Source organism: Priceomyces carsonii, assembly GCF_900007245.1.
Source record: "Priceomyces carsonii strain CBS4050 genome assembly, scaffold: Debaryomyces_carsonii_scaffold_4, whole genome shotgun sequence".
NCBI classification, from domain to species: Eukaryota; Fungi; Ascomycota; class Pichiomycetes; order Serinales; family Debaryomycetaceae; genus Priceomyces; species Priceomyces carsonii.
In genome coordinates, this window is record NW_026946677.1 from 678,927 (window position 1) to 690,429 (window position 11,503).

Sequence of the window (11,503 nt, forward strand, 5' to 3'; positions counted from 1 at the left end):
TAAAGTATTGGAGAAGAATAACGCTCCTTCACAAATCTATCTATTTTGCAACTCTTGACCATCCTCTGAATTCGTCCTCTCCATACTGTATATTTTTGATCCATTCGGCAATTTGCTTCGTAAGGTCACCAGCATCTCCAGAACCAACAGGAACTGATATCTCCTTTCCTCTCCAGCCTATGTTCAGGATAGGAGAGACAAGAGCTGCAGTACCAGCACCAAAAGCTTCAACTAACTGACCATTAGCGGCCTTCTCTTGAACCTCGTGGATCGTGAATTTACGCTCATTAACATTCCATTCATTAGATGGTAATCTCTCTCTAGCCAAATCTAAAATCGAATCTCTAGTGACACCCTCCAAGATAGTACCATCTAATGGAGCAGTAACCAATTCTTTCTTCCCATCTTCACCTTTGAACACGAAAAAAACATTCATAGTTCCTACCTCAGTGATATAACCTTCTTCTCCAAACAACCAAAGGTTTTGATGGTAACCTCTTTGAGCGGCCTCTAATTGTGGCTTGATACATGGGGCATAGTTTGCTCCTAACTTCCTATTTCCAACACCACCTGGCCATGCTCTTACAGCATAATCGGTAGCTTCAAGAGAAACTGGCTTAAACCCGGTCGAGTAATAAGGACCCACTGGAGAGGCAATCAAGTACAAAAGAGCTCTATCAGGAGTTCCTACACCCAATGAAGCAGTTGTACCTATCATGGTCGGTCTTAAATACAATGAAAAGCCCGATCCTTCGGGAACAAAGTCTTTTTCTAATAACAAGAACTGATCAATAAGCTTAAGAAACTCCTCACCATCAAAACTTGGCAAAGCTATTCTCTCGGCCGACTTGTTCATTCTGTCCATGTTCTTATCGCCTCTAAATGTTCTTATATCACCATTTGCATCACGGTATGCTTTCATTCCTTCGAATAACTCGAATGCATAGTGAAAGACAACCGTAGACGGATCCAAAGAGAGATTATGGTAAGGACTAATCTTGGGAGCTCCCCATCCTTTTTCTTGTGTCCATTCTACCTCCAACATATGGTCGGTAAACGTTTTACCAAAAACCAATTTGTCATTCGGTAACTTCTCCTGAGGTTTTGTTGTTTTGGTGATCTCCAACTTGCTTGCATCTAATGGTGCTGACATTGTACTAATATATCTTAATCGGTTAGTAAAATTTCTATTACCGAATCTAAACCATGATGAGAGTGGCACATGTGCTAATCTATTAATTCTCATCTCTCTATATATGATGGTTTAGTATACTCTATCGTTAGCAATAGCTTCTATAAATACTTACTGACACTACTATTAAAGAATTTCGTTGAATCATTGATGATTTATAGCCGAGATGGTATTTAAGTACGGAATTTTTCACCCATGACTCACACGACTTCCGGTTTAAACAACTACTAGATAACATTAACCGTACCAAACCATTAAATTCTCGATGACATTACCCCTAAATGATACTCTGCCGTCGCTATTAACGCCTAGTAGTGCTTCAGACCCATCTTCTGGTTTTGGAGCTACGAATGGCAATGTCCACACAATCAGGCCATAGTTTACAAAGATTCCATTGACTTTGTTCAACCGAAGAGCCATATTCACGTCTTTGGTTGTGTTGCCCGCTATAGAAGAGGTACCAGTGAAATTTATAGCTTCGTAATCATCTGGTCTCAAGGAACGTATATAGTCGTGAGTTATGAGGGAGTTTTTAGCATCAACTAGGCCAGGTTGCAATCGCTCGAGTTTGAGTCTTAAAGCAACTAATTCCGGGATCCATAGATCATTCTCAAGTAGCGGCGATTCTAGTGATGAAGATATAGCCAGGCTGTTCAACTTGATTTGTGAAATTTCGATGTCATTTATAGCTCCAAGGTCTCCCATAATAAGTTCAAATTGTTCGGTGGTTGCAAACCTTGGGCACTGAAAACTTAGCTCTTCTGTAAGAGGAAGAAACATCGAAAACTTGTCAAAAAATGACTTTCTTAGTTCAATATAGCTTCCATCTAAAATTTCTTGCGGCAAATAACTTGGTCTCATAAATGACTTTTCAAATGCTATGTCAGCATGGAATAAATTGTCTAGCACATAAAAGCCAGACATTAAAAAGCTCTTTTTATATTGCTGTAATGGATTAACTTCGCATCGATCAAATCTTGATTCGAAAGGATCAGCAACATTTATATGGGGGTAGCTTTCTAGACCTGGTATATCGAAGTGGAACGATTGAGGTGAAGAGATGTTTCTGTAAACAGCACTTGAATTAATATCAAGCGAGCTATTGTAGTGTTTGCTTATTGAGGATAAAAATGACTTGAGAAATGGCTTCTCTCCCTGACCCTTTAAATACACTGCCGGATCCAAATGTTTATTAAACCATAGGGGATGCGCTTCTGTTGAAAAAACCCAATTCTTGTTACTCATTAAATCAGAATGCAAAAAAATTTCATCTTTTGTGTCAAATAAAAGATAGAGGTATTTTAAAGTTTCACTCATAACGAACGTTTCCATCCTATTTTGAATTTCGCCCGTCCGTACGTCCTGAATTCCTTGGAACCCACAAGTGGTTTTAAATCTAGTTTCAAATAAATCTAATATTCGTTCACCAATCAGTAAATACATAGGATCTCTCGTAGCTCTGTATAAATAATAAGTTGATTCAATGAACTCAGGCCTTAAAGGATACCATTCCAAGGGAATTATATCATCTAACCCATTCTCTGGTGATATTGAACTTTGCATATACGTCCATCTTTCAGGTATCAGATCGAAGAAATCCCAAATCTTCAAATATAATAAATGCGTTTTGATAGCATCTGATAACTGTCCTGCTAAGACTTGTAGGCCAGGAAAGAACGCCCCCAACAGGTCAATCCAAGAAGAAAATAACGACCCATCTGTCACTCCAACATTAGGGAAAAGCATATATCCATCAGATGAACTTCCACCTTGAGCCAGATGTGTCAAAAGAGCTTTATATGATTCCGTGAATACACTCCACATATATTCATCATTGAAAACAATTGAGGATTTAACTGCATATTCATAAAATGAGTCAACAGAGGCACCTATTCCAGTAATTGCATCCTTGAATTTATTTGAAATTGGGTCTATGGTCATAGGAATCAAATTAAGCATCAGTCTTGACGACCAGAGTTTCCAAAACGTCTGCTGCGTGAAATACTCAAACTCTGGATCTCCTGTCAATTTGGATAGTAGCTTGAATTCAAGTACTGGAGTCGTGGCGCCAGATAAACAATTGTCTATTTGAAGAGTAATCGGAATATCTTTAAGTCCTTTAGCCAAATTAATCCTTGGATAAGGTATGCTTGAAGGTGTTTTAAAAGCTACTATAAGCTTCTTTCCCAATCCATATGCCATCTTAAGAAGAAATCCATCGTATGCATCTGATATTTCTTTCAATGGTGCCCATTTTTCCATTTTCATTTCACTATTTGTAACATCCGTAAGAAGTAAATGGGCAGATAGAAGTCCTCCTAAACTTCTTATGGTGGACTCAAAGACCTGAACAATTGTGTCCTTTTCAAACAACGTATCTTTTTCTTCTTTCAAATAGCTAAGCATTTTTTTTAGCTCGTCCCATTCTTCCATGATAATTAAAGAATCTAAATTATCTAGCACAGTCAGTGACACATTTCCCATGGCATCATTTTGGACGGTATTGAATATGTTTTTGAAGTCATGCCCATAAGGTTCACATGTGATTGGTCTCACTTCATCAGCTGGAAACCCGAAATTTATATAAGATATCCAAGCATGCTTGAATAAGCCTCTCGTTTGATTTCGAAGATGTCTCAAATGCTCTGGGGTAAATGATGAGTTGAAATTAGCAGAAACCAAATCAAAAAGTATTGCAGATAAAGTTAACGTCAGTATTTGTACACTTCTATTACTTATCCAGTGAAACATGAAATTATTAGATATGATTCAGTGATATAATTCAGTATGGAAATACATCTCAATAATAATATTTTTCACTGGTTTTAATATAAAAAACGCTTCATTATTGCAAGATATTACGAGATTATTACAAGATATTACAAAGTAAAAGATAACGAACAGACGGTAAGTTCTAAGGCGCTTTTTATTACCTGCTTATAGTACATCTTGTTAATTATGAATATAAATAATAGATACTTGGTTGCTGATTAGTAAAAGGTAAGTGACCATTTATTTACCAAATATTCTGTTGACCTGGGTCAAAATCTTCCCCGTTCCAAACCAGAGTGTGAATATAATCAATGTAATATTAGTGACAATTAACAAAAGACCACTAAGCATGAATCTTGGAGCAAAGATTTTCCATACCATAAGATGCCTTCTGAAATAGGCTGCAAATATTAAGCTTGACAAACTTGTTAGGGTTTGATAGGTCATTAAAGTCGTTATATCAGTGATTATTTGGGACAAGACTGTGATAGGCTTATTCGAGGGTGGTAGCCTCCATAAAGTGATGAGCGGTATTGATAAACATATAATTACAAAGGATCCAAATGTGTTCAATAAAATGTTCAAATGCGTGAACGGAAAGAATATAGATTCCGTTGTCATAAATCCAATTTCCCATTGAATAGATGGAATTGTGGCTTGATGTCCCGTGCTGAAAAAGTGCTGATACCCTAAAAGTCCAAAAAGTATTGGGGCTATCAAATTCCTCCGCAAATCTAGGATGTAATAAAGTTCTAAGAGCGAAAGAATTTGAATTAGTAGCATGCAGATAGAAATTGCCCCGATTGGCTTCATGACAAGCATTACGGCAACTGTGAAATTCAAGACCAACAAGAAGTAGGATGAACCGTATACATTTTCGTAGCCTAATATCGTAGCCGTTCTCCTTGGCTGATCTCCGGTGAAAGCATCACCGTCAGACTCCGTCAAGGCAAGTTTGACACAAAGCGGACCCCTCGACCAACTGAAGTTCGCAAGAACTAAGCAAAAAAACATCACAATCCTGGCAATGGCTAATTTCAATGACTTTAGCAATGGCCCACTAATGAATGAATTTTGATGCTTAAGAAACTCGACATTTTCTATGTATTCGAAAGTCCAATAAAATGCATTCATTGTCATCATGAATTTAAGTCCCGTTCCAATCCAAATAGGAGCGGCTGAGTGATAAGAATCTGTTAGTTTGTAAAATGACTTTATAGTTAAGGGAAGAGCATATGAACAGCAATGTAATAGGGCAATTGTCCACCAATTTGTCTTGAACGTAGATGTGCAAAACATTTGCTGCTCTTCACGGCATAAGTTTATCATAGAAACTAATCTTGTAAAAATTATGAAGGTTATCGAGTGCAGCGCAGCTAATATTTTCTCCGGTGTCAGCATGTTTCTGTTTGTTGCACAACGGAATAAGCAGCAACCACCAAAAGCTAATAGAAAAAACAGCACCATCTTGTCTTCCCAAATGACGTAAGAGTTCGATGCAAAGATCAAACTATGCAAAGTTATGAATAGGAGACCCAAAAAAGACCAAAAATTGAAGTTATATGTGAAAAAATCTGCCACTTGATGCCAGAGCCAATTCACACTAAATCTGTCCATGATCGGTGCCCAAAAACCAGTTATTATTCCTAATGATAACCCTATTGAAAGACATTGCTTCAAGTCGAACCCTCTAGGACTCAAGACAACGTAAATAGACAGACTTGAAACAAGACCTAGTAAAGACATAGCAATAACAGATCCTATAAATTCAAAAGACATAGTCAGTACCCTTACTGAAGGAATAGATCTAGAATACGTCATTATGAAGGTGAATGACATGAACAAAAGAATTATACCAATTGTTATTGTTTTTAAATCAAAAGTAGCCCAAAGCATTTTGCATTCCTCCAACGCAGCAGATTGATATTTCTTAGCTTCTTCGATAAAACTGTGATATTTTCCACGGCCTAGTTTTGAATAAGCATTTATCAAGTAGCTAAATCTTTCAGTAATTTCGAAAGATAAGTTTGGCGTCGCCAATCTGAGCCTTCGAATTTGGAATAAAGTTTTATAGACAGCGCTACTAAGGTCACGCTCATTAGCGAATGCCTCATCGATAGGAAATCCTAAATTATTATAGGGCACAGGTAAACCGAGAAGTAAGGATATTGTTGGTACAAGGTCTATCTGATGAACCGATCTATAATTCTTACCTAAATTGGTAATATCATAAGTTGCTGCATTCTTCTTATCGAAGACATTCTTCTTTGAATACATGAAAAGAGTGCTTTCTAACTCATCTAGGGAATCTCCACCATGATTTCCAGTGGAATCCATACCGTGATCTCCCATTACTATAAGCAATGTATTATCATTCATATTCGATACAACCTCCTTTATAACCTTATTCATTTGTTCTAATTTGTCTTTCATTGAGAAATGATTAGGTCCAAACCTATGTCCAACATGATCAACTCCTAGAAAATGCCCAATTAACACGTCCCATTTGGACGAATTTTCTTTTTGCATTAACGGATAAAGATGCTCGATAACCCCATTATCAACGGTATGCAAATCCCAAACGTTTAATGAGGGATATGGAAATGATAAATTAGGATTAAAATTATGACTGAACAATGCTGACCACGTATCATCTCCCATAAATGCTATACTTTTATCATTCTTTTGCAATTGAGACACCCAATTGTCCTCGTCGATAGCATCTCCATTAAAATTGGATCCCGCGTCTATAAACGTAGGCAAAGATCCTGTAGTCATTCCCTTTAGCCTTTGTAATGTTGTTGTTGGTGGATCGGAGATAAATTTCAACAACACTCCATTATCTTGTTGAGCGAGGTCATACAAAATAGGGAAATTGTTATGGTAATATTCACTAGACCCGTCTACGGGAATAGCAAAATCAAACCTTAATGCATCAATTACTAAAACTATGGCCTTATCAAACTTGGCGGGCTTCATGCACGGATCGATTTCTTGACCTGAACAATCTGAGATATTTGGTAACACCTGTCGTGATAATAAGAATCCCAGCGTGAAAAATGCAATGCCAATAAACTGTACAGCGGAAAAAAATATCAACACTGCCAAGTAACCCAAAAATGTTGATTTAAGTTTTTGCTGTCTCATTCTAGCTCTCGTTTCCTGCTGAAGTTGTTGTTGTTGGAGTAGTCGTTGCCTCGCGGGAAACTCCACGCTTTCTTGTTGTACTTGGTCCATAGCAGTCCACTGTATTGCTTAGATGGCAACACTTTTGCTATTTAATGTTGACCTCTTTATAATCTATAGTAATGGATATTTTCACCTCCTTGTCAACAATAACTATTATTTTTGCATGCCCAAGATTCGCTTCAAAAATGATACGAAGAGCCATGGAGCGAACGCCTGCACGTGATTTGATATTTAGTGGTTAAATGTAATATTAATATAGATATAATACAATATATAAGATAGCATATAAAAGACCGTGCTATTCCATACTGTGGTCTATTTGACTCAAGAAGTCTTGATCAAAAGTTCCTTCATTAATCATGGGATCTTCTTCACCTACATCAAAGTTGATCAAATCACCCATATCGTCATTTATAATGTCCGACTCATTTTGAGCAAGGCCCGCTGTTCCTTCGCCGGTTTCTAAAAGCTGATTTATAGCGTCACTTCCGTCACCTTGACCCTGGCTTCTTTGCATGCTGTTAGCTGTAGGGTCACTTATGTCATTTGAGTTTTCATCACCGCCATTTGAGTTGACCATAGTCATCGCAAAATTGTCAGGAATATTGGAATCATTATCATACTCTTTGTTGTGATGATCTTCTAGATCGAGAAATAATCCATTGGTATCGTTGAAGTCGTCTCCACTGATATCTTGAAGCTCGTCATTTCCATGACTATTGTCATTTTCACCATCATTCTGCGTGTTTCCGTTACCATTTATTGAAATGAATGAATTTATCAGTCTTGGGTCATAATTCTCAGGCGCCAGGACGATTTTTATATCCTTAGATATCTTTTCAGCAGGAATTGAATACTTTTTGTGGGAAGGGATTGCCGTGTAAGTTCTATGAAACTGGCTCTGAAATTCTGACATGATACGGTCCAAGGATTCTTGTAGCTTATCAAATGATTCTTTATCGCCCAATCCTGATTGTAACCTTGCTAATTCATCGATAGACTTCTTTTGAAAGTTGTATTTATCATCATCCAAAAGATATGACAGAGAACTCTTTTCCTTTTCGAGATCTTCCTTTAGTCCAATCAGTCTTGACTTTAATGCTTCTAAGTCTTTTCGTATTTTAATAGATTGTTTTTGGTGTTGTTGCTCCTTATTATGTTCTGGAGATTCCGCAATACTTGGAAAGACGCTTGGTGGAATAATCTTCGAAGTATTTATAAACTTCGAGGTAACATTCTCCAAATATTCCTGATTTGTTACGAATCTAGCCAACGCATCGCTACGGAATGAAATTAGGTCCGCTTCATCGTGTAACTGAATTGTTGGTTCATCTTTTGTCATGTTAGTTCCTGGTCCTTGTTGTTGGTGCAAAGACTTTGGCATCCGTTGAAAACTATTAGTTGGTAATTTTCCACGCCTCCTGGGCCGTCCAGGTTGGGACATATTCGTTGGATTTGACTTATTTTCTAGTTATCTGTTTATTCAGCTGCTTTTATGAAATAAAGTGATAAACATCTTCGTTTTAAATTTTTGGTTATTACACAATAATGGACTACATATCAGAAGTAAAATTTGAAGATATTAGTATAGTGTATAATATAATAATGATATATGAGGTAATATGATATTATTCTGTTAATAAATAAAGAGACACTATAGAGTCGATTCACCATATTCTTTTGGCATAAAGTGTTTAAAAAGAAAGGGAAAAAAAAAAGGAAAATTAAAGTTAGACCATTACAATTGACTTGAAACATTGAGGATCTAGACGGAAAAGGTGAGGACCAAGACGTAAGATGGAATCAGCTAAAAATACTTGTTAGTAATACATGCCACAGTTCCCAAATAATATCAATAGTGAGTAAGACAAGCCATGTGAATGAAATTTAAATAATAATATAACAGTGATAAGTGTAATAATGATAAGTGTAATAATACTAAACCATGATAAAAAATTCCCTTAAAGATCGAACCTTCCATTAACAAATTCTTCATCATCCATATGATGATCTTCATCTATTTCCATCTCATCCTTCTCGTCTATTTGGTCGTCATCTATAACGTCTTCATCAGGGGGCAAGTTAGGATCACCAGGTATAAAAGAGCCTGGCCCCTTGAAAGTGTTCATTCTATGGAATTTGTCAAATTGATCTTCCATTGTTGAATCATCAACGTATGTAAAGCCTTTGAAATTAGCTTGCATTCCAGGAGACAACGGAGTGGATGCGAACTCCATTTGTTTTCTTAACACTGAAGTTGATTCCGAAGTAAACTCGGGGTCAAAGTTAGAAGTGTCAGTCTCTGAAGATAAATGTGGCTTGAATGGAGGTGGGATATTCTTTTCCCTCAAAAGATTCCAATCTATATCATGGAAAAAAGGATGGGCTTTCAACTCTGCTGCATCATTGGTAGCGCCTAATCTGTGCTTAGGATTTCTATTTAAAAGACCCTTTACAAATGATCTTCCTTCTGGGCTCAATACCTCCTTAGGAAATCTGACCTTACCGAATGCAATATTCTTATACATTTGCTGCGTATTATCTGCGTAAAATGGTGACCATCCACAACACATTTCAAATATCAAGACTCCCAATGACCAAAAGTCGACCATCTTAGTATATCCCGATTCATCCAAAAGAACCTCAGGCGCAAGGTATTCAGTGGTACCACAGAATGTGTTCGTTGTTCCATCGTTGTTCAAGTTAGCCTTAGAAAGACCAAAATCGCATAAGGCAATATGACCATTAGCATCCAAAAGAATATTTTCAGGCTTCAAATCACGGTACACAATATCATTATCATGCAAACGCTGTAATGCTAAAACAAGTTCTGCGATATAGAATTTTGCTCTGTCTTCAGCAAACCTACCTTCTTTCTGTAAATGCCAAAATAACTCGCCCCCTGACATGTAGTCTGTGACAAGATATAAGTCCGTTGGGGTTTGAAAAGAGAACTTTAAGCCAACAATAAAAGGAGAAGCTGCTGCTGAAGTACGTACGAGGATATTCCTCTCGCCAATTGTGTGAGCAATCTCCTTTTTCTTAATAATGACTTTCTTCGAAAGAACCTTCATGGCATAAATTCTTTCCGTATCCTTTTTCTTAACTTGATATACTTGACCAAAAGTGCCCTTTCCCAATAGTCTCAATATATCAAAATCATCGGGCCCAAAAGACTTCTTTTCCAAAGAGGAATATTCCCACTTAATTTTAATACTACCTTGTACTCTTTCACCAATAATCCTCGGCTTTAGCTTCCACCATTCCGATGAGCTATTTTTATCTGCGTTTGTGGGAGGAAATACTTTTAAATGACCAAGAAATTCATCGTCACGAGCTGCATCATAAACAGATATATCGAGCTCAGATTTAGATCCCACAACATCGAACATCGCCTCATGATTCCAAATTGGATTAGTAGAGCCTGCCATATTTAACTGATGAGATGATGATTGTCTCTGATACATCGCAGATGGATGATTTCTCATTGGAACAGCTGCTCTTGAAAAATCATGGTTATGTAGCGGAGACTTGCCAAAAGAGCCTGGAGCAGCAGTGACAAATTCCGAGCTTTCGAACGTACACACAACATAGGGCTGTGATGCAGGTAGGTCCTTCGCTTCGACTATGGTAACTTTCAACTTACCCTTTGGTTGACTATCTTTCAGGTGACGGAGTGTATTTCCGTTCTCATCTGTCGTTATAATCAAGGGTTGGCCCTGGGTGAAGTGTTCGGCTCTCTTAGGATTGTCAATCGAGTCATATGCTTCATTGAGCTCTTCATAATTTTGATTATGCTGTTGCCTTTCATGTTGCCCGTACTGACTCGAAGCACTCAGGTCCGAATTTAGTCCATTAGTCCGAAAAGCTTGATTTAAATAAGTTTCTGAAACTCCAGTATTGAGATTCGTTGTAGTGCCATATACTAGGGAATTGTTCGAAACAGCTGTAGCTGGGGCTGCATTCGACAAACCTTTGGGCCAAAATTTACTCTGGTTTTCGACGATGTGCTGCTGTTCTCCCTCTGCAATAGGTTGATTCTCTTGATCAGCTTCAGGTCTAATGCCATTACTTCCATCTTTTCTATAAAAACCTCGCAATCCAAGTATTGATTTTGCAAAGTCAGCCATTTTAGAACTTTAGTATATCAAGAGAGTATAATAAGAGTGAAAGGATTTCACTCTCCAAAAAGCCAACTAAGGATAAAAAAATTATTAAGTCCACTAAACCAGAACTGAAATCTCAATTATGGGATTCAAAGCGATTTTATGATACAACAAAAGCTCTCCTGTTGTATTATCACCGCGGCAGAGTTGATATGTTGGTTTAAAAATCTTGCTCCTCCCTCGT

General features: G+C 37.4%; 5 protein-coding genes across 5 annotated transcripts; all 5 read right to left on the reverse strand.

Annotated features, from left to right (window-relative positions):
* Positions 1 to 40: 40 nt before the first annotated feature.
* BAT21 (branched-chain-amino-acid transaminase) lies at positions 41 to 1,153 on the reverse strand (the record flags this gene model as incomplete). Its single annotated transcript, XM_062953806.1, has 1 exon — positions 41 to 1,153. The coding sequence occupies one exon, from the start codon at positions 1,151 to 1,153 to the stop codon at positions 41 to 43; it is 1,113 nt and encodes a 370-aa protein (XP_062810572.1).
* A 276-nt stretch (positions 1,154 to 1,429) lies between these two features.
* On the reverse strand, positions 1,430 to 3,943 carry PRCAT00003849001 (alpha-1,2-mannosidase MNL1; the record flags this gene model as incomplete). Its single annotated transcript, XM_062953807.1, has 1 exon — positions 1,430 to 3,943. One exon carries the CDS (start codon positions 3,941 to 3,943, stop codon positions 1,430 to 1,432), a length of 2,514 nt encoding a protein of 837 aa, XP_062810573.1.
* A 261-nt stretch (positions 3,944 to 4,204) lies between these two features.
* On the reverse strand, positions 4,205 to 7,201 carry GPI13 (mannose-ethanolamine phosphotransferase; the record flags this gene model as incomplete). Its single annotated transcript, XM_062953808.1, has 1 exon — positions 4,205 to 7,201. The coding sequence occupies one exon, from the start codon at positions 7,199 to 7,201 to the stop codon at positions 4,205 to 4,207; it is 2,997 nt and encodes a 998-aa protein (XP_062810574.1).
* A 250-nt stretch (positions 7,202 to 7,451) lies between these two features.
* Positions 7,452 to 8,597, reverse strand: PRCAT00003851001 (uncharacterized protein; the record flags this gene model as incomplete). The annotated part of the gene is made up of 1 exon (XM_062953809.1): positions 7,452 to 8,597. One exon carries the CDS (start codon positions 8,595 to 8,597, stop codon positions 7,452 to 7,454), a length of 1,146 nt encoding a protein of 381 aa, XP_062810575.1.
* A 517-nt stretch (positions 8,598 to 9,114) lies between these two features.
* On the reverse strand, positions 9,115 to 11,283 carry SCH9 (serine/threonine protein kinase; the record flags this gene model as incomplete). The annotated part of the gene is made up of 1 exon (XM_062953811.1): positions 9,115 to 11,283. One exon carries the CDS (start codon positions 11,281 to 11,283, stop codon positions 9,115 to 9,117), a length of 2,169 nt encoding a protein of 722 aa, XP_062810576.1.
* Positions 11,284 to 11,503: the final 220 nt, after the last annotated feature.